The sequence below is a fragment of the Cydia amplana genome, chromosome 11, assembly GCF_948474715.1.
Source record: "Cydia amplana chromosome 11, ilCydAmpl1.1, whole genome shotgun sequence".
In the NCBI taxonomy this organism is placed as follows: domain Eukaryota; kingdom Metazoa; phylum Arthropoda; class Insecta; order Lepidoptera; family Tortricidae; genus Cydia; species Cydia amplana.
The window spans coordinates 12,318,523-12,343,105 of record NC_086079.1 but is presented as its reverse complement, the minus strand read 5'-3'; the positions used below and the strand labels follow the sequence as shown (position 1 = coordinate 12,343,105).

Sequence of the window (24,583 nt, the reverse complement as noted above, 5' to 3'; positions counted from 1 at the left end):
AACACTTGTTGAAATTCTTTGTTATAGAGGCCCAACGGAGCCGACATGTCTTTCTGATAAAGGCTTCTTTTAAATAAATAGATTTAAAAAAAAAATCTTTTCCCTCATTATACTTGAATGATACTTTAGTTAGGTACCATAACAGCATAATTATTATAACCAAGCGTCTTCGTAACCCCCATTATAGAAATGCCTGACCAGATTTCGGTGGACGGATAGATTCACAGTCCATCGAAATCTGATCAGGCGTTTTTGCGTGATAGAGGTATAAACTTTCCAACTTTCACATTTCTAAATAATACGCAGCCACACTGGCAAGAATGGCTAAGAGCAGGAGAGAGAGAGAGATGGCAAAGGTGGTCGCCGACGTCCGTTAGGGCATGACAAATAAAGAAGAAGAAATAATACGAGTAGGTATGTATAGATTTTATTAGGAATTACATAAACCACGCTCATCCCTGGTTGACTTGAAATATTTGAAACGAAACGCTTTGTGTCTCTCTATCACTCTTTTTATATTAGTGCGACAGTAACAGTGGCGTTTCTTTCGCTATGGAGCGCCATAGAGAAATATAGTAAAACAAAAGTGCTCACTCCATACATCACTTTTAGTACATCTATTATCAAGTAGCAGTTCTGATAGTTCCGCTACTCGATGCTAGATGTAGACTATGAAAATAATATTCTTTTTGGTACCAAAACTGATGCATGGAGTAAGCAATAATCTATGTATTTTTTTCTCTATGGGAGCGCAAACGATTGGCATGTTGACTAAGCACCCTGATGACTTATAGTGGAATTATTTTTATTTGCGTCTTTTGACACATTATGACTGACGTATATAGAGATATAACTAACCCAAATCGATTGTCACAGCAAGCGATTACGATTGGATGGCACCTAGACTGAGGTATCGAATTGAGACGTTTAATGAATTTTTATTTGAGATTTAAATAAAGCTAGAATTATATGGTTAATAAATAATAATAAGAAGACATAATACATTTAATAATATTTTGTTATAAATATCTAATAACTATTGTAATATGAATTATTTATAACAATATTTACCTAAATTTAATAATGTTTAAAAATTTGACGTGTAAAATGTATATTTTATGAATAAAACATTGAATTGAATTGAATTGTTGCGACCTAAAATGAAAAATTTATATCGATTGACTACCGATTTATAACGGTAGTGTCCGGCTAACCCTAAAATTTAAAAAAAAAGACGTCGAACGTAAACGTTCGCAATTCAATTGTCTTCCTTTGTAATTTCTATGTGCAAGATATTTTACGTTCTATTGCTGTTGTCAGTGTCATGTGTCAAATGACGCAAATACGAGTGCACAAAGTATAGATGGATCAGTTACATTACCTACCTAAAAACTTAATCAAAGTCTTCTAAAGAATACATTTAAACAAATATAAAAATTTGAGCACGAATAGTACGATTTTATTTTATCAGTAAAAAAGCGTGGCCTTCCATCCCCATGTATGCGTAGTACGTTATTTATTTTCAGGTGTAGGTACCTTTTTTTATCGAGCCCGCTTTTTCCGCGCCACCGAATGGAAAAAACCGAATAGCTAAAGGAATATAACAAAAAGTTCCGGTCTTCCTGTTGCAATAAAAATTTGCGCTGTTGTACATACGAAAGGCATTTTTATTTTAAAACGTGTTTAAAGCGAGGTCTTTTGTATTGCGTTCTTTCCGCACTGATACGGAATAACAGATAAATGAGGTAAAAAGATTACGAGTATCTGCAGAAACTTGGTAACTGCAGTAGCGATTTTTTTTTTCAACTTTTTATTTTATCATTTTGTCAGCATGATTGAAGTAAATGCCGAATTACTGCTTTCTAGCACTAACAGTCAGTGAGCTATGCCGCTGACGGACCGACAGACATACATACGGACATGGCGAAACTGTAAGTGTTCGTACTTGACTACGGAATGAAAAAAAAGAGAATTGTTTGTATTTATACCATAGAGAAATATAGTAAGACAAGAGTGCTCACTCCATACATCAGTTCAGACTATTAATTTCAGTGTCTACATCTAGCATCGAGTAGCGGAACTATCAGTACTGCTACTTGACAATAGATGTAGCACCGACCGGAAAGTCTTATCTCAACAGCATAAGACTTTCCGGTCGGTGCTACATCTATTGTCAAGTAGCAATACTGATAGTTCCGCTACTCGATGCTAGATGCTAATAGCCACTCAGTTGCTTTTGGATTTCAAAAATTGTAGCGTAAATTGCTTCGCGTTTTTAAGCCAATGTCCGCGCGATGCAGTGTTTTATTGAAAAATTAATTAATTGGCGTCTAATGAACCATTTGCTATGATTTTTTTACACAGAATAGTTAATAAAACAAGGAATCTGATTTCGTTGCTTAATGTATGGGTAATTAAAATAAAAATAATTATAAAAAATGCGTAAACTTGACACACTAAAAAAGTCGAAACCTTCAAGCAGAGATGTATTAAAAAAAAAAACTAAAGCGATAACACCTATTTTTTAGTATCGTAAAAAAAGTAGATTAGTTCTTCTTTTATTTAGTACCAAATACCATATAAGTGTATATTAAAAATCCTTAAATAAACATCATTTCATTTTATGACACGTCACGCAAGAAATACGCAGGACGGATCGAAATGTTTCGTTGATTCATGATGTATTTTTGAATGGTTAAAGAGACTCAAGTACGGAAATATAGTTCTAATAAGAACAAGTAACTAATAATCTTTAATTAGAATAGTCACAGTTTGCAATTATCGCTTTCATTACGATTTTACAAGTAAATAACAAGAAAGTATTACGTACCACCGCAGTTTCGGGTTCTTTTGCCGATCAAAAACAACACAATATCACATTTTCACTATAAATTTTTCACATCATTAATCACAGAATGTTAGAACAAAACCATATTACACAAAAGAAAACTGCTAAATACGGAATTACACTAATTTAAACGTAAATAAACAAAGCCGATATAAAAACACCCGCAACACCTGATCCGACGCCGGTAGGACTGGCCGCCATGTTGAAAAAATGGCCGCCGCTGGTGATTAGGGTCGGGGCACACAGAGTGCGTTAGGCACAGGTAGGTCCAGCATTCGAAAAAGTATGCAGACATTATTTTCAGTCACCGTCATATTCTTATATACGTTATTTAAGGTACTTTTCCTTCATGTGACATAGTCTGGGGACACCCTGTATATGACCATGCACTAATAAAAGATATACCAATAACCATGTGCAAATAATGTCAGGTTTCCCCAAAACACAATCTTAGTAGTTGAAACATTAGTAGGAACACATAACAAGAATGTACCACACGGGCACGCAAAGCGTCTAGTGTGCCTCATGCCTTACGACGTCTGAGCGAGACGTTCGCTAAATTGCTTTTGGTAGCTAGAGTTACCAGCCGCCCGGCACATACTTACAATTGTTTCTTTCGCTAATCCTGTATAACATATCACAGGTTTAAATGATTTTATGATTATAAATGAAACTTTATATTTAGACTATTTAAATAACAATATTTTATTTGAAAAATATGACTTATTCTTCAAAGTCTTATCTTATTTCAATCGCAAGTAACCGAAAAAAATCACCGTTTAACTACTTTGAAGTGAGATAGTAATTCATAATTCTACATTAAAACTGAAATATACATTCTATCTGTTAGTTAGATAAATACATAATCGTTTGGTATAAAATTTAGATAGTAAAAGAGTAATTAAAAATACTTACGGCATTTTTAAAACACCGACCACTTTTCCGCAACTTCACTTTCGCACAACTTTGAAACCGACAGCTGTTTAAAATATTTTTATTTTATCATGTTGGCTAATTTTTTTTTTCTGTATTGCCATGTTATTTGTCTATGCTCGGAACATAGTTTAAACCGCTTCTAAACCGCCACTCACAGATAAAAAATCAAAAATCGTACAATGGTCGTCTGGTAGCTCTGGCTACCAGAAGCAATTTGTAGGCGTTCAAAGTTGGTAGCTCTAGTTACCAGAAGCAACTGAGTGGATAGTCTTTTTGGTACTAAAACTGATGTATGGAGTGAGCACTCTATGTATTTTTTTCTCTATGATTTATACGGACCAAGATGGTGCAACCCACCAATGCCCTTGCAAATAGGATAATGTACGCAACATAAAATTTTATATTAATAGGTATACATATGTATTTAATATTTGATATGAAAACAGCCTGTCTACATAGCGGAATGCCTAAGGATGCATAAACCGACTTCCGTTGAAGGAACAAGCGATCTTGTGTGTCCTGGCCTACCGCGAACCACGTTCGACATGTTGCCTCGGGATGTCACACTTACGTACGAAATTACAAGTGCGACAGAGATGCAACACGTAGTACGTGGTTTGCGGTAGCCCCTCAGGTGTATGTGTTATGGGTGCATTGTAGTGCTGTGTAGCTAACTACCGATCGGCCAATGTTAGGAAAAATAATTAAGATTTTATATTGTGGTGTCAATTTCATTTTTAAATGTTTCGTTTATTTTATTTTATTTCATTTAATGAGCATGATTTGGTTATCAAACTCATCTATATACATCTTAATTGGGAAGTTATGAATCTATTTAAAAACATAATATAAGCATGATTACTAAAGATCAAGAGTTTTACTAAAGGTGCACTTATCTCAGAAACTAGAGTCGAAAATAAGGTCCCTTTTCATAGATACTGCCACATTTTTGTATTTACTGTGCAACGAGCTATCTGGATTACACTGGCTTCGGGTTTAGTTGAATACAGTGCAAGCGCGGTGTGTGCGCGTAACTTGCGCGTGCGTCGGGAAACTTTCGTAAATACGTTAAAGTGTGCTCAATCAAATGTCACAAATTTTCTTGAAAAAAAATTATTGCGATTAATTTAGGTACATATTTGATAGAATAGTATGAAATAAATTAATATTGTCTTCGATTACCGCGATAGTTACTCATGAAATAAAACTATTAAAACGTTTATATCGCGTATATTTAATTTGACCACAAACGCTGTAAAGGGTTCGAAAAGTCGGTATGTAGTATAAATTCAATATACGCGATATATACGCGGTTTTAATAGTTTTATTTCATGAAATTAATTAGTTAAGTACCTGTAGATGTGCATTTATTAGGTAGTTAAGTAGTTATTTGTAACCCAATCGTCGGTCTTACAAGGAGTCTATTACACGATTAACTTATGTTATGTTGCCTGGTAACCTATACAATCGACGTGTATTTTCACTCGATATCATGTATCTAGTAGGTGCTTACGTAAAATGTGTCTATGAATTTGTCATTCGATTTAATATCTATCTTAAAATCAAAACGTCAATGCAAACGGTGTTCTGTAGGTGACTGTTGATAGGCACACCAAACCAATTTTAGCACTCTGGATTGACTGGAATTTAATTCACACAAGTGTAACTTATCTATAAAAAGATAATTTTACTTCAATTCACTATTAATAAATGAGCATTTTTTCCAGTTAAAAACGAAAATCCCTATATTCACTAAAAGGAATAAGCGAAAGTAAACGTCCATTAGCCTCGTATTTTGTTTCCACGGAGACTCGTCTATATTTGGATCAACGTTTCATCTCCTTAAAAGCCAGTTTCCCATAGGACTGAGTACTAATAATTTCTTAGGCATACAAATAATACAGATTTATTTTTAAATCTGACAGATATTCCCTTGCTCAATTTTAGATGTACCTACCTACTTTTCTCCCCACTGGGTAATTGTGGTGCAACAGTGTTTATACCTATGAAATCCTCATTTAAGTTTTATAACACTTACGACATGATAGTAATGGTTCTACTTTAAATCGCGTATACTCGTATATATAATTATATCAGTGTGGGGAGGGGCGGCAAAGACGCACCTCATTACTTTAGAAAGAGCTCAACGGTCTCTTCTCAAAGTTATTTACCGGAAACCATCACGATACAGTACTAAAGAACTATACAATGCCAATGTTCTCTCGGTTCGCCAATTGTATCTTAGAAAAATCATGTACAATTATGGAAAACTGCATGACAAGATTTTTGAAGCAGACACAAGACGCCGTTAGCGCTGGAAAACCACAAAAACGCGTACAAAATTTGCCCAAAGATTTCACCCCTTCATTTCAACTCTAGTAATGAAATCATTCTGCAAACTACATCCCAACTAATTGGCTTACTCAACTAGATTACCACGACACGGAACTCCTCCTAAACGTGTTAAAATAATTAATTAAATATTTACAATATTTACATAGATATACATTTTATAATAATAACATTGAAATAATACTTCCTTATCATAAATATTTTAGTATGCATTTTTACACACTAACACACACACACACGCACACACACACACACACATATATAAACAAACACTCGTACACATGCAGTTCACAAATAAAAATAATATATATGTTAAAAGAGGCATAGCTATCTGTAAGTTTCAGTGTACTCTCCGTACAATTTGTACCTACCAATATATAGATTAAGAAACTAGTATAAGTAACGAAATTGGGTCCTGTAACACAGGGTTTCCTAGATCAGGACACAGGGACGTGATTTACTGTATGTCTAAATTTATACAATAAACTTTTTTCATTTTTCATATCAACATATATATCTATATACCTACCACAATAATTTTAAAATCTATGCAAATTTTGGAGCAAAGTAGGCACATTTTATGGTAGTTATTGGTTTTACAAGGGGGCAAAGTTGTTGATAACCTCTCGTGCTAATAGCACCCGAGCAGGCATGTTCTGTGGCCATTGCGGTTACAGAGATGCGATTTATTTGAAATGCTTCTATTTAAAATGCAAATACAAAATGCAAAATACCTATTTTGTATTTTGCATTTAAATGCCTTTTAGTAAAAACCATTTTGTATTTTATTTGAAATACTTTTCGAGATGTATTTTGCATTTTTAATATTCATTTCAAAATGCAAAATACTTTGTGATTAAGTTTAGCCAACATTACCAGTCAAACAAAATGAAATGAACGAATGACGCTTGTATTGCCGAATTTGACCGATAGAGGCGCCTGCTAGCCATGCGCGCCCTTTTTCAGGGTTCCGTAGCCAAATGGCAAAAAACGGAACCCTTATAGATTCGTCATGTCTGTCTGTCTGTCCGTCTGTCTGTCCGTCCGTATGTCACAGCCACTTTTCTCCGAAACTATAAGAGCTATACTGTTGAAACTTGGTAAGTAGATGTATTCTGTGAACCGCATTAAGATTTTCACACAAAAATAGAAAAAAAAAACAATAAATTTTTGGGGTTCCCCATACTTCGAACTGAAACTCAAAAATTTTTTTTTCATCAAACCCATACGTGTGGGGTATCTATGGATAGGTCTTCAAAAATTATATTGAGGTTTCTAATATCATTTTTTTCTAAACTGAATAGTTTGCGCGATAGACACTTCCAAAGTGGTAAAATGTGTGTCCCCCCCCTGTAACTTCTAAAATAAGAGAATGATAAAACTAAAAAAAATATATGATGTACATTACCATGTAAACTTTCACCGAAAATTGGTTTGAACGAGATCTAGTAAGTAGTTTTTTTTTATACGTCATAAATCGCCTAAATACGGAACCCTTCATGGGCGAGTCCGACTCGCACTTGGCCGCTTTTTTTCTTCTTTGGTCAGAGTGCGCGTCTTATAGCCGTTTAGAGTTTAGACTCGCGGCTCGGCTCGCGGCGCGTCTCGTGGCTCGCCTCGACACACTCGCATTCGGCTTGTCATTCGGTTATAAACCTTTTGCCGTGCCGTTAGTGTTTAAATTATATTAGCTCGACGAGCTTGCGAACCACGAGAGTCTAAACCGGCTATTTATGTCTGACTAGTGTCAATGTCAAACGAAAACGACGAACATTATCTATTCTATGGCTATTCTCATGATAAATACCTAAAATAAATAAAAATATCTGAGATTTGGTCAAAAGGTATTTTATTTTGAAAAAGTATTTTGAAAATACCTATTTTACAATACAAAACGCAAAACTATTTGGTATTTTGCATTTGAAATAGTAAATCTGAAAAGTATTTTGCATTTTGTATTTAAATGCTTTTTTAAAACCATTTTGTACATCTCTGTTAACATCTGGGTCATTTTATTTAAAGTTGTCCCTAACACTTTTTTTTTATTTGTGAATTTATATGTTATTTCTACTCAGAATCACGAGCTCTTTCTATCCTAATAGGAGAAAAAAGGTGTCCCAAGGTTTTTTCCCATTCCGTTACCAATTTTTCATAGACTTTTGGCGGTTTCGGAATGGAAAGATCGAAAAATGTATGGAAATCTTGGGACACTTTTTCTCCTAATATTTGGGTGACCGAGCTTCGCTCGGAAAACATATAAAAACTCGAAAATGCGCGTTTTCCCAGAGATAAGACCTAGCTAGATCGATTTCTCGCCCCCGAAAACCCCCATATAGTAAATTTCATCGAAATCGTTAGAGCCGTTTCCGAGATCCCCGAAATATATATATATATATATATATATATATAAATAAATAAATAAATAAACAAGAATTGCTCGTTTAAAGGTATTAGATTAGGATCAAAGGGCTCATGATTCTGAGTAGAAATAACATAAAAAATCCCAATTTAGAATAAAAAGTGTAAGGGCCAACTTTAAATAAAATGGCCCATCTACTGTGTTCTACGTTCTACAAACAGCTTATTTAATAATTATAACATAAATATATTTACGAGTAGGTACTAAAGCTATGTTTGACGCGCGTGCCACTAACGCTGAGAAATACTAACCGAAACCGAAAATCTATTGGTGCAATAAATCGTTCAATTGACACTCTCCTGGGTCCTTAACTCCTTATTGATAGTACTAAAGCCAAGACAAGCAAGAAAGTGACAGAAGTTAAAGAAGCTCTATCATATGCAAGATGCAACACGAACGTGACAGAACTACATTTTTGCAAGTCGTCAAACTGTTGAAAATTTTGTAAGTCTGGACTGGTCTGGTGGAAGTAAGTATATTACTTAACCCTATTTGATTAGAGACAGATGACATGACCAGAATATTATATACTAGCTGTTGCCCGCGACTTCGTACGCGTGGATTTGTATATTGGTGGTTATAAATTCTACTTTAGCTTAGAACATTATGCAGCAAAAGATAACAGTAGGGACGGTTAATCATTTGATAATTATTATACAACGCATGAGATTTGTCTTTCACAACCTGGCTACGAAGTTTCAAGCCCCTAACTGAATAAAATTGTTCTCAATATAATCTCTCTCCACCCCCAGAAGATTTTCAAGTCCACTATTTAATAAAACCCACTACCTAACTACCTATTTACGAAGTTTGAAGTTCATAGCTTTAAATAAAATTTGAACCCTCTACCAACTCTCAACGGTCAGACTGTACCAAAGGGGGGCCGTTTCTGGGACTTAGAATTTTTTTTTGAGAAAATGAAAAAAACATAGGGGGTTTCAAAACACTTAGAATAATTTACAAGATTTTGATGAAATAATCACTTTTTTCTTAATAAACTTTTCTCTAAAATTAAAAATGGCCGAGCTAGACGTGACCAAAGATTGATGTTTTTAAAGGGAGCTGGGACTTGTAAAATTTTATTATTATAAAATAGTCGGTTCTGGCGCTTCGCCGGCCGCTGCCGCGGCACGCTCGCTTCGCTCGCTCGGCTCGCGCGCTGTAAGGTCGCAGTTCTACGTTCTACCTAACACTCCTCCTCGCTTCGCTCGTCGTCGTACCTACACCGACCTGCCTTAAAAGCTGTAATGTAAAACGCTCTATCTCCTCCATTTTCAATTTTAGAAAAAAGTTTTGCAAGTAAAAGTTGCTTATTTTGACGTGTTCTATACGTTACAATAATTTAAAATATATGTCATAATGACACCACTCTCGATGAAAATTTTCCAAATCCCAGCTCCCTTTAAAGACATCAATCTTTGGAGGCGTCTAACTCGGCCATTTTTTATTTTAGAGAAAAGTTTTTCCAATGAAAGATGCATATTTTGACGTGGTCTACACATTACAATCATTTAAAAATAGTGTCATAATGACACCACTTTGTCAAAAAAAAATTTAAGTCCCAGCCCCCCCTTTGCTACAGTCCAACCCTCTCAACCCCTGTTTAAACTTTTAGGGGATGAATTTTTAAAAAAGCTGAAATTACTTTTCTTGTATCGTAATAATATGCCTTTATACAACGATTCAAGTCCCGCACTCTAATAAATATTTGGGTTCCATACAAATTTTCGACCCCCTTTTCACCACCTTGGGGGATGAGTTATCAAAGACTCTGAAATTAGTTTTCTTTTCTCTTAATAAATTACCTTTATACGAAGCTTCAAGTTCCTAGCTTAAGTCCCGCACTCTCAAAAATATTTGATCTCCATACAAACTTTAAACCCCTTTTTCACCTCCTCGAGGGATGAATTTTTAAAAACGCTGAATAGGTTTTCTTGTTTTTTAATAAAATACCTTTTTTTCGAAGTTTCAAGTTCCTAGCTAAAATTTGAACCCTATACAAACTTTCAACCCCTTTTGAACCCGTATAGGGGATGAATTTTTAAAAACGCTGCAATTACTTTTCTCGTATTCTAATAATATGTCATTATACAAAGATTCAAGTCCTGCACTTACAAAAAATTTTGACCTCTATACAAGTTTTCAACCCCTTTTTCACCACTTTAAATGTTGAATTTTGAAAAACGCTGTCATTAGTTTTCTTCTCTTTTAATGAAATAACTTTTTACAAAGTTACAAATTCGTAGCTTAAAATAAAATTTAAACCCTATACAATCTTTCAACCCCTTTTTAACCCTTTTAAGGGATGAATTTTAAAAACGCTGAAATTACTTTTTTGAGTTCTAATAATATGGCTTTATACAAAGATTCAAGTCCCGCACTCTAAAAAATATTTGATCTCCGTACAAACTTTCAACCCCTTTTTCACCACCTTGGAGATGAATTTTAAAAAACGCTGAAATTAGTTTTATTGTTTTTTAATTTAATACCTTTTTGCAAAGTTTCAAGGTCCTAGCTTAAAATAAAATGTGCACCCCAAGACAAAGTTCATCCCCTTTTTAGGGTTCCGTAGCCAAATGGCAAAAAACGGAACCCTTATAGATTCGTCATGTCTGTCTGTCTGTCCGTCTGTCCGTCTGTCCGTCTGTCCGTCCGTATGTCACAGCCACTTTTCTCCGAAACTATAAGAACTATACTGTTGAAACTTGGTAAGTAGATGTATTCTGTGAACCACATTAAGATTTTCATACAAAAATAGAAAAAAAACAATAAATTTTTGGGGTTCCCCATACTTCGAACTGAAACTCAAAATTTTTTTTTTCATCAAACCCATACGTGTGGGGTATCTATGGATAGGTCTTCAAAAATGATATTGAGGTTTCTAATATCATTTTTTTCTAAACTGAATAGTTTGCGCGAGAGACACTTCCAAAGTGGTAAAATGTGTGTCCCCCCCCCTGTAACTTCTAAAATAAGAGAATGATAAAACTAAAAAAAATATATGATGTACATTACCATGTAAACTTCCACCGAAAATTGGTTTGAACGAGATCTAGCAAGTAGTTTTTTTTTAATACGTCATAAATCGCCTAAATACGGAACCCTTCATGGGCGAGTCCGACTCGCACTTGGCCGCTTTTTTACTCCCTTATGGGTTGAATTTCCTAAAACGTCGCAATTCCTTTTTTTTGCAATCGGCTATTATGCCTTTCTAAAAAGTTTCAAAGCATTTGTAATGGATTCAATCTTTCATTTCAAGCCCTTTTTAACCCTGTTAGGGGATCAATTTTTAAAAACGCTGAAATTACTTTTCCTGTCTTATAATAATATACCCATATATAAAGTTTAAAGTCCCACACTCACAAAAATATTTGATCTCCATACAAACTTACAACCCCTTTTTCACCACCTTGGGGGATGAATTTTCGAAAACGCTGAAATTAGTTTTCTTATTTTTTAATATAATACATTTTTACAAAGTTTCAAATTCCTAGCTTAAAATAAATCTTGAACCCCATACAACCTTTCATCCCCTTTTTAACCCTTTTAAGGGATGAATTTTTAAAAACGCTGAAATTACTTTTCTTGAATTCTAATAATATGGCTTTATACAAAGACTCAAGTCCCGAACTCTCAAAAATATTTTATCTCCGTACAAACTTTCAACCCCTTTTTCACCACCTCGGGGGATGAATTTTTAAAAACTCTGAAATTAGTTTTCTAGTTTTTTAATTTAATACCTTTTTGCAAAGTTTCAAGGTCCTAGCTTAAAATAAAATTTGCACCCCAAGACAAAGTTTCATCTCCTTTTTTACCCCCTTAGGGGTTGAATTTCCTAAAACGTCGCAATGACTTTTTTTTATAATCGGCTATTATGCCTTTCTAAGAAGTTTCAAAGCATTTGTAATTGATTCAAACTTTCAACCCCTTTTTAACTCTATTAGGGGATGAATTTTCAAAAACGCTGAAATTACTTTTCCTGTCTTATAATAATATACCAATATACAAAGTTTCAAGTCCCACACGCACAAAAATATTTGATCTCCATACAAACTTTCAACCCCTTTTTCACCACCTTGGGGGATGAATTTTCGAAAACGCTGAAATAAGTTTTCTTTTTTTTTAATATAATACATTTTTACAAAGTTTCAAATTCCTAGCTTAAAATAAAACTTGAACCCCATACAACATTTCATCCCCTTTTTAACCCCCTTAGGGGTTGAATTTTTCAAAATCGCTTCTTATCTCTTGTACACTTTATAAATGCAACCTAGTGTGCAAATTTCAACTTTCTAGCTTTTGTAGTTTCGGCTCTGCGTTGATGAATCAGTCAGTCAGTCAGTCAGTCAGTCAGTCAGTCAGGACACTTGCATTTATATATATAGATAGATAATAATATTATAGCTACACAAGTGCGGAACAAACATTCAATAAGTGCGATTTTCGATTAACTTACTAACTAGTGTTATGAGTCACTTACTTTCCTTATCCAAAATAAAGACATACGTACACAAACGTTATAGTAAGTAAGATTTTAATTAAATTATAGTGAGCGGTTGATAAGTTGTCCGACTACGACAGGTACTAAGCAGTGATGTGGAAAAGTGTCGTAACGTTGGTTGTTATACAGGGTGCGTTTCAAGAACTGAAGTTGTACGGATCCCCGTCACAGGCTGAAGTGCAATGTGTCAACACATTCGAGGTAAGTGTTTTTAATATTTTTCGTAGTCAAATTACAATGGAATTTTAAACAATACTCATATTTGGTAAATGTATTGTATATTTTAGCTTAAAATATTGAAACCTAATTCAACTACGCGGTTAAAGTATTGTCATGTGTCATGTGATGTGTTACTTATAGTAAGTTGCTATACTCGTATATAAATTAAAGGCGGTTTTACCAGTGTTTCGGAAAGATGAATTATGAATGATGAATTATGAGATGAATTAATCAAAGAAATTCCTCAGTAGGTATCTACAATAGGTATGTATGTTGATTTATTTTTAACTAACGTTTATTTACGTTTAATGCTTATCCATTTATTAATTATGAATGTAAATATAAAATAAATCAACAGTATTGCCGCGTAATTGAATATGATTAATTTTGCGCATTAAATAAGATTATTTTACTCAAATATCAAATTAATACGCGTGATTTTGAATAGGAATTGTAAGTTCTTGAATTGTTTAGCATTTATATTGGCTTCATTTTTCCCATAACTATTATAATCAAAGTGGTCAAGGAGGAACCTACTAACATTAAACACCAATAAGACAAAATATGTTTGTTTTAGCATCTCACAACCGACTACTCTAATAGATTTAAAAATTCATTCGTGTCAGCAAACTGATTTTTCTACTTGTAACTGTCCAACTATTGAAAAAGTATCTGAAACGAAATATTTAGGTATACAACTGGACGAGCATTTAAATTGGTATTCCCACCTTGACCAAGTAATCGGTAGAGTCAGAAAACTGCTCTGGATCTTTAAGTCGCTAAGGCACATTACACCAGGTAAAACAAATCTTACAAAGCCTCGCAACATCTTAAACGAAATTTATGTCTCCCTGGTGCAATCTGTCTTATTGTACTGCATATCGGTCTGGGGTGGTGCAGCGAAAAGTCGCTTTATCTATCTTGAAAGAGCACAACGTGCACTCATAAAAGTCATGTACTTCAAAAAAATTAGATATCCTACTGAAATGCTTTATCAAACTACTGATCTTCTATCGGTAAGGAAATTATATGTTCTGCAATCAATATTGAAAAAACACAAACTAATACCCTACAACCCTAATTATAAAAACAAAAGAAATATGGTCAATGTAGCTAAATTTTTACGTACGAGAACTTACTTTGCAAGATCGCAGTTTAATTCAAAGTCGGCCTACCTTTATAATAAAATTAACAGAGAATTAGATATTCATTCAAAAACATACCACGAATGTAAATTACATCTCACTAAATGGCTTAAAACTAAAACCTTCGACGAAACAGAGAAGCTGCTAAGAACAGAGTACTAGAATACACTCAATCACTCACACGCGCACACACACACACACACACACACACACACACACACACACACACACACACACACACACACACACACACACGCACGCACACGCACACGCACACGCACACGCATACGCACACGCACACGCACACAAACACAAACACCTGTCTCAGTCGATATTCACACCTTAAATCACACGAAACGAGTAAGAATTAACAGAAACAGTGTACTTGTAGCTGTGTTGTAATGCATGTTTTAGAATTAAGTTAAAACATATTAACTAGTAATTCTGTATAATTAATTACCTACATATCTTAGTTACCTAATGTTAATAAAATAAAATAAATATTGTACTACTTATAAACCTAGGGAAGAGCGGTGCCTCCCAACACAAGCATAAGCTTACCGGGCGGCTCCATCCCCTGTATCACAAAAATGTATACTATTATGAAATAAAGAATTTATTTATTTATTTATTTATTATTTATAATACATTGTGCATCAAAAAAAAATTACAATGTACTTTTACAATATTATTAATGCGAAAATCCCCAGAAATATAAATCATTTTATTTTTAACGTTTTGACAGGAAATGGGTAAAGGCAGCGGCGGAGACGAGATTGACATTGACAATTTTTTGGTGATTACCTACGATATGATTTTCCTATTTATGTTGGATTTGACTCACTAACACTGAGGAGGTCTGGTGGCACATTCATAATTAATGTGTCGAATTAACACGTTTTGCACTTCGTGATGTCCAAACTAACAGCTTTTTGCACAATTCTCACTAACAATGCAATTGTGAACGTTTGTAATATGTACGTATAACACTTACCTAACAAAAAAAGTTTTTGGCAAACTTCACTGTTAGCAATACTAACATTTTGATCGGAGAAAATTCTAAATTATTATAAAGTATGTATAAAACTTTACGACACAGATAATACTTTATATAAGTACCTACTTGCTTTGAACAAATATAAAAAACAAACTTTTTAAAATTTAATTCGTGTGGTTTCTAAATTCAATTTATTTGTTTAAAAGACAACAATGGCCCATAGTGATTAGTAACAATTAAGATTTAAAAAAAGATTTATCACGACTTTAATCAATTCTTGAATTCCTGAATCACTTATTTCGTAGTAGGTATGTATCATTTATAAGTTACCGTATAATATTATTAACTGTTAATTCAATAAATACATACACATCTTTGTTATAACAGTAATTGTTGACAGCATTACCGAGCATTCCTTTATCTGATACGATATTGCGGCCATCGCCCTGCTTACAATAGGTGATTAAATTAACAAAAGTGCATTGAGCGTTATCTGTATTCAATCAAATTATAGGTCGGCGAAGCGCCTTAGGCTATCATAATACCATAATAGGCTATAGTAACTTTATTTTTTGCAATACGAGTATACGTACTTATCTAAGTAATATAAACTAAACGCCTTTTGAATGACAATGTATTTCGTCTTCTAATATTCAACCGAAGAAATATATAATCGTTAACAGGTTGAATTTTATTTCTTTGTAGGGTAAAACATATTATGTACTATAATATAAAATCGGTATACATGAAAGAGAATTTTGCAACATAAACATGCTTGATTATTTTAATGAAAGTATAAAAATATCGAGGTTTATTTTGTTTGGCACAAAATATTTTTGTTAAAAATAAAATATAAAAATAAAGGTTACTACATGAAAGAAGTTACTTGTAAGATTATACATTTTAAAATACTACATTTTAGTACAAAAAAGTATGCGTGTTTTATATTAACTATATTCGCGTTTGATTTCCATTGGATGAAAATGTATTGGAAAAAATATTACGCAGAAATACAACTCGTTATGTATTACTGCAGTAAATGAAAAAAAAAAGACAATTATTATAGGTATTAAAAAAAACTTAAAAAAAAATGCAATGCAAATTAGAGTAAGAAATACTCAATTCGTCGTTGTCGTCGTGTTCAAAGTTATACCCGGAATATTTATAAAATTTTGAGATCCAATCGTTTCACAGGCATCATTACGCTGCTACTTCTTGTCGAGGATATACCTACTCCTCAACATTTGCACAAAGGTAGATACGTCTTTACGTACGTAAAATGCAACTGCAGTGATTCTTTCCTCAGAATTCGAGGAAAATCCAACTTTATGAAAAGTTATATAAGGTGTAAAATTCAATACCTTATTTCCTTTGTGTGCGGTCTCGTTAGTTTCTATGAACCACAAGTGTATAGCTGATTGAAGTCGGTGGCTTTCGGGGAAGTTGGCAACATAAAAGACTTATAGCGACTATTGTTGCAACATACGTCGTGTAACATTAACTACCTTCCCGCACTTTTATATTTGTGCGAGCGAGTAACTGATTTAGATAAAATGTTTAATGCTCTAATATGCTCTTAGTTTGTCGAATCTGCAAATTGCAACCCATACCGATTATAATTCATTTGAATAATAATAAACATACACTGCCTTATCTTCGTTAATACGTAAGTATTTGATGTATGCACCACACGTTGTATAAGTATTGTAAGATTTTGAACTAAAAAACAAAGATGTATGAATTACAGTTACCATTATAGAATGGTACTGTACATAGGTACAGTCACATGTTTTAATTTATGACCCATTTTCGTACCTTGTCACAGTGATAATCAATATGAAAGTCGCTAGAGACCTCATGCTATTGTCACTGTGACAAGGTACAAAAATGGGTCATAAATTAAAACATGTGACTGTACTTTACAGTTAGGCTGGTTTGTTATTAAAGGTTTATTTTAAAATTGTAACATTTTGTTGTAATTTTTGGCGGAATTATAAAAAAATCTATCTTATAATTATAACTTATCAGTAACACTACATGCTTGCTTTTTCAACCTGTATAGCTAGATAGCTACCTCAATCTCCAACTAACCCAATTATTGCTAGAAAATAAACACTACCAATCACAAATATCACAATCCGCACTTTAGGACGATTAACCTGTCGTTTCCCACGATATGACGTCACCCATAAGCATTCTGGCTCAAATATGAGCCACTGGGAGCTGACAGATTAACGGTAACGAAGTGTCAAAGTGATACCGATACAAACAAGTGTGCTTGTCAAGCCATAGAGTTATTATTGGGTCATTTGCAAATGTATTGTACCTTTGTCTAATTTTTTCTTAACATTCTCAGTATAGTTACGAATGTTAGCTATACAAATTTGCATTTTTGTATGGTTAATTTTCGTTACGAAACTGAGAATGTTAAGAAAAAATTGGACAAAGGTACAAAACAATTGCAAATGACCCTATTACCTACTATAGAGAAGCAATACTAAACAATGAAATTGTCGCAATCGTAACCTGTACCACGCGATCATCAAATAGAGCCAGCGAGAAGTGTAGGGGGCAGCACCTGCTTAGAAGCGTGAATTGTTTACGCTTTCGATTCAGGTCACGAGATGGCAGACCCTCCAACACGCGTGGTCTCTATAGCCAATCGGTCGACACAATCAAAGTTCCTGTCAACACATCAATCAGGTTACCGCGCTTGGCAATCGCTTCAATTGGGGTTGTAAATGCTCAATCGCGATTGTTAATCTTACGTGCTTGACAAGTTGACAAGCACGCTTCATTGTCTCGGGACTATTTTATTATAGGACTTATTTTAGGGCCGACACATATGGATGGCAACCGACAATTTGAATGGGAAAGGCATGCCGGCTGCAAGCAAACTTCACAGTTTTCCTACAAAGCAACTGAGATGCAATTGCTATCCATTTGTGTCGATTTTATTTTAGAGACTTTAGGACTACTCGTACCTAATTATAATTACGTACATAATATACTATATTATATTTGTCTAAAACTAACCTGTGTAGGTGGATATCCTCACGCATTTTTCTAGATCACTTTACAAGTATACTAAAACACACTTTCGGTAGAAATAACAACCCTTTTACTAATTACTTTACTTACACAGGTGGACCAAGAAGAAGGAGACGTGGAAGGCTCAGGCCGCTTCGGGACGATGCCTCCTTTCCCACCCCCGCCCCCCGGACTAGACGGTATTTACTGGATTCGTACTTAGTACTCGTTAAATAGGGTTATATAAGCAACATGACTTGTTCTCTCTCATTTCGGTGCCCTGATGACAGAGTCTCCCTCTTTCCTCTTGTCTCTCGTCTGACTATCTGTACACAGACTGAGGAAGTATCATGCTTAAATAAATTTAAAAGTGGAATAAATACTGCCTTGGGTGAGACTTGAACTCACGGCCTCTGGATCGTATCGATCCATTCTGGATGGAATTTATTCTAAGCTTAATAGCATCGTTCGCAGACATTTCTGCTTGTTAAAAATTAATGTGGAAGTATCACCACAAACGACAAATTCCTATGAAAAGTTAACGTTGATAGCGGCATTTCCACATTTTGTCACTTCAAGAGTCTATGTAGTGTTATATTAGATGGACTCTAGACTATTGGTAAGATGTGCGGTTTGCAAATTGGATGTTCTGGGTTCCAATCTCGACTAGTAACAATGAGCTTTTCGAAAAATATACGTAATATTCTTTTATATTTACTAGTCGCTAAGAATATTACATTATCCTGAGTACACCAAACTAATCCCAGTAAAGCATAGTTATCGATCTTGGTTGGAAGGTCAGAAATCAGTTTTTGTTGTTTCTGATTATATGTTTCTATTTTTATTTACTCAAACCTTTCAACCCTCGAAATTTTGATTTAATCATTTTACGATGTTATAAATAATATCGACCAAACTGATTTTAATACAGTAGAAAATGATAAAAATAATTCAGTCCAACTTGTTATTGCTTATGTGCGATAAAGTTTTTTACTAGCTTTAAGCTTTGTGGTACAAACATTGGATTGGACCTAATAAGCAGAATCAAAATTAGAAAGGAAAATGTAAGACAAAACTCCTCGCCTGGTAAAGAAATCTACACTGTTTACTTTGTAAGGTTTTATGACAAATAACAAGATAAAGTTAACCTTAAATTATTTTTCAGGTTATCCAATGGCACTTAGAGGAGAAAAAGGCGAACGAGGACCAAGGGCAAGAATTTGATTTTTATATCACTCTTACACTGCATTTTTATTGTAATGTACTTAAGTAGTGACTACTTTATAATGCATGAATTTGATTTCTTAACGAGTAACAAGCACAACCAACAATAAATGGATTAAAATAACAAATCTAGATTCATATTTTTAAAGAAATCTTTCAGTCTTATTTTGTTTCTAATATTATTTTCTACTATATATATGTACATAAATAAAATAAAATTATTTTTGTAGTACTGAACGGATTGCACTTAGGTACATGCACAGATAAGAGTAAAGTATCATGATCATGACTTTGTTTAAGATTAAAACACACTTCATTTATCCACTTTCTTAAAATATTTACCAAATTAACATTTGTATTAACTTACAAGTATACTTAGCCCCCTAGACAACAGTCTATACCGGCATAGTACGTCATTTCAACGCTACTGAGACAAGAGCAGTGACAAGAGGAATTATCGGTCGTTCATGCACTGGCCCCTATTTCACCATGGCGACAGGTGCGATAAATAACGATAATTCGACAATTGTCACTGTTGCTGACGTCACAGGCATCCATGAGCTACGGTTACCGCTTACCATTGGGCGGGCCGTATTCCTGTTTGCCACCATCATTGTATTATTTAAAAAAAACTTTATTACATCGGCATAAAACAGGTAAGTATTTCTCTTTCGAAGTTTATGATGATGATGATGATGACAATTGTCACACGATTCGGTAATTCTTGACAGAAAATGAGTTCTGTGTCGGAATTTCGTGACAATTGTCGTGTTTCTTGTGACAATTGTCATTAGCTTCGTAAAATAAGTACTTATTTATTGGCGATATAATGGAGTTTTTTTAGTGAATATGTTGGTGGCAACCAAGCACACCGCCCGTCCGATGGTAAGCGGTTACCGTAGTCTATGGAGGCCTATGACGTCAGTAACAGTGATGTCGACAATTGTCGCACCTGTCACCGTGGTGAAATAGGGGCCAGGTATCATCAAACTATCAACGGTGGTATCACGCCGCGAATTGGACACTGATGAATGTACCCGACACTTGATGACTACGATACAAAAGACGTAATGTGTTAGTTCAAACTTGAGACCTATGACGTTTTAGCCGAGGAAGCCGCGAGCTTTGGGGAAAATTTAATAGCAGCGATTACTCAAACAATTAAGCTTAATTTAAAAAACATTCAGTCGGGAGAAATGTTCGCTTGTTATAGTTGCTTGGAAAAACTGGAAAAAGTGTGACTTTGAAAACACAAGCAAAATGTTAACAGTGCTCACACAGAGAATATACATATAAGAAATTTAGAAGTCATCTTACACGGCTTCGAACAAACAAAGTAAGCTAAGCTAACTCTGCAACGATTTGACAGAAAAAATGTAGGAATGTTATTATGTATTATACACGTCATATTTTCAAATAAATTGAATGTTTACGATGGTATTTTGACATCTTGTCTTAGCAAAGATTATGTAGAGTTTGGTGTAACCATAAGGCGTCTATTTTGATTTTATGTTAAACAAGCTTTAATCCTTGCGTTGGATTTTTCGACCTTGCGTGGGCGCGCCGCATCCGGCCGCGCCGGGTGAGGGACAGTCCCAACACTGGACTACACTCCCCTACCAGAGTTATATCAAATATGGAAAATATATGGTAGTCACTATGGCCTGATATGTGTTACATTTAAAGACCATAATACTGTATGAAGACATTGCTGTAGGACTGATGGGCGAGATAGAAAATTATGAATAAAATTTCACGTTTTCTCCATAGTAAATGTATGGAAAAAGTTTTTATTAATTTGTGGCTTTTTAGTACATTACCGTAAGTTGATCCCAAAGAATCTATTGATACTGGATAGGAATGGAATCGATTGGCATAGAAAAATAGCACGTGAAAAATAAAAGTTTTCATTTTCATACAAATTGTATGGGAAAAGTTTTCCTCGATTTGTGGCTTTTCTAGCCGGATTTTTTTTTTTGATTGCATACAAACTTTTGATCCTCAATAGGAATGGGTTCGATTGGCATAAAAAAAAGCTGTATGTTTTTTCCAAAATCTCCATCAATCCGGCAATCTCCATTAATTTGAAATCAAGGGAAGGTCTTCTAAGACCAATTTCGCGTAGCTGTACGGGATCTGACAGCTGCCCTCATTGACCCAAAAAGAAAATCCACCCATATTGTATTTAATTCGTAGAATGATGTGTATATTGTCGGGTTTATAAATTTTTAACTTTATATTATATAAATAAAATTGTGCTAAAATGCTCTCAAAACATGCTCACACCCTTAAATCACTTTATTCTAACGCCCAATTCGGTATAAACAAAAGTGCGTAAACGCAAAACTCACATAAAGGCCGTTCAGGTATTGTTTCATCCAATTTATCGGCACGGCAGACATATTTGCTCTACCTAAAACAAAAACAACATCGTCAACAGACAAAGCCAGTCTATTTTTTACCTTAACGCAGGGAAAATAAGGATTAGAATGTAATTAATGAGTAGTGTCGTAAGTACCCTTTTGTTTTCTTTGGTGATATTTCGCACGCGCTCTAATGACACTGGAATGCGTGGGGATATGCGTCCGTTCGGGCCTTTTCGAGTTTTCGGGAATTTGTATTGGTTTCAACCCTTTCATGACCCTTTATATTTCAAATACTTACTTACAAATAGTTTTGTTGTTGTTTAAATAATTATTTAAGGCCTTCAGAAATTTTTGTTACGAGAATGTCCCGAATTAATGAAGCATTTTATGAAAACATTTTACCAATTATGTTATAAAGAATGTCATTGGTACACCATATATAGGCAAATTTTCTTTTTTAAAAAAATCTTAAAAAAAAAACTTGCATGCTTTTGAATAACTACAATAAAAACCAGTCTATACAACCCATTATCCAAAGGAAATTTCATAATTATAGATAAGGTAAACGTACTAGTGCTCGACGCGGTCCCAGTACATGTCATCTTAAAACTTAAGTCATTGTCACTAGAGGCGACAGCAGGACATCTATTGGGAATTAGCATATCGAGCACTAGTACGTTTACCTTACCTACCTTTTATTTAAAAAGTCGTGGCATACTCCTAAAAAATCCTAATAAGCACTTTTCCAAGTACCGGGAAGTGACCAGCAAAAAAAACAACGGGTTGCACTCCGGGAGTGCCGACAGAAGTGAAAACTCAATGACTACTCCAAATGTCTGCAGCACTATGTATAATTGACCCATCCTCCTTTCTATTGAAAAAGTTTAGTTCCGCGATTTCATCAAGATGTAGCTTTATTGAATTATATTTGAGTGATACAAAGTTAGAATGTAACTGTGAGATCCTCGTATTTCAGCCCGTACAAGATTAGAACCTTTTTCATGTAATGTCATTGAGTTTTTCTTTATTGATTTAAATGCCATCTAAACCTTACGGTCACGTGATTGCCTTACGGTCACGTGATCGCCTTACGCTGTCTCGAGTTTATCATTTTTTCCCCACCTCAAAAAGTGCCCAGCGCCGCTAAAAAAGTTTTCACTTCAAAAATTACAAACTACTTCACGAGAAATATGGCATAAAGTTCAGAAGCTTCGTCGGCAGAAATAATTAGAGCACCCCGCTTCGTGCCTATTCATCAAAGCTCCGATTTGCTCAGTTGTCGGAGCCATTAGTTGCAATGTGAACACAGTAGGTAGCCGGTGCGTCATAATTTACAAGACGTCACGCTACAACGCCATACGTAACGCCGCCATCCGTCTTAGTACTGGTCTTAGTAAGAAAGAGTAAAGGTTACGCTTGGATGTTTGAGCAGAGCGGGTCAACTAGTTGCAAAGTTTGTATTTTGAATACATTTTGTTTTATGTAAAGGCTCCGATAGGACTGAAGTTTTTCATAAGGCCGGACAGGAAATGTGGAATTAAATCGTGCAAATTGTGTTCGATGGTTAGATTTCTTAGATATCAAGTGGTGTGATGTATACATTACCTCTGACATTCAGAAAGATCTGACTTAAAACCTAAACCTGTCTAAGGTAACGATACCAAACAATTAAGCGTTGTCCGGCCAACTGCCATATTGGACCTGGAGCATTTAGGTCAGGCTGGATACATTTTATTTTCAAATAGCGCCAGAATTTGGAAATGTTGTACCTATAAAGCTTTGCTAACTTTAAATATTAGGTACTATTAATGTATCTGTTGGTGTGTATATTACACAATCCATACAATTGTTGAATTGTACAATCCGCTATATCTGGCACAAACACCTAAGCCTTACAGTATAACGGTTCCGGTTTCAGTTGAAATTTGTAGTGTACTCGTATACTGTAGGTAAGTATTTACCACGGGTAAATTAACACATTATTTCTTACAAGCCTACTTTTGCTTGAGTTGACGTTAACTAGTTGGCTTCCTTAACGTTCAGAATATTGCCATTATTTTTTTAATTGTTGTATGTATACAAATTGTACAAGTACCAATAGTGTAATCAATCAGGGTGGTAAAACTAAATAACTACGCTAATACTCTAGTAGTATTATGTTCCAAATACAGAGAAAATTCCATTTTGATAGAATAGAAATTCTATTAAAGTTTGTATTTTAACCCTGGCTCAAATTCAATTCCATTGCGCGCTGCGAAAAGTTAAAGTAGCATTGTGTTTGGTCCGATAAAGTACAGTCAACTTTATATAATATATTTGTTGTTATCGCATTAGAGTTATTGTGCACCCAGTTTATTGTGTTTAATATGTGAAGTAGTATGGGTATTTAGGTTTAAAATCCTAAATTGTTTTGTGTTTTCTCTGTTTTGTCCTGGGTTCGAATCCCGGTAAGGGCATTTATTTGTGTGATGAGCACAGATGTTTATTCCTGAGTCACGGGTGTTTTCTATGTACATATATAAGTATGTATTTATCTATATAAGTTA

The 24,583-nt window shown here is 34.5% G+C and overlaps 1 protein-coding gene across 1 annotated transcript in view; it reads left to right on the top strand.

Annotated features, from left to right (window-relative positions):
* Positions 1-24,583, top strand: part of LOC134652122 (collagen alpha-1(XVIII) chain-like) — a 202,925-nt gene that overhangs the window by 144,058 nt on the left and 34,284 nt on the right. The window contains exons 4-7 of the mRNA XM_063507290.1: positions 13,186-13,257; positions 15,166-15,216; positions 18,563-18,647; positions 19,613-19,659. Of these exons, the coding sequence (XP_063363360.1) occupies positions 13,186-13,257; positions 15,166-15,216; positions 18,563-18,647; positions 19,613-19,659 (255 nt within the window). The remainder of the gene's footprint in view (positions 1-13,185; positions 13,258-15,165; positions 15,217-18,562; positions 18,648-19,612; positions 19,660-24,583) is intronic.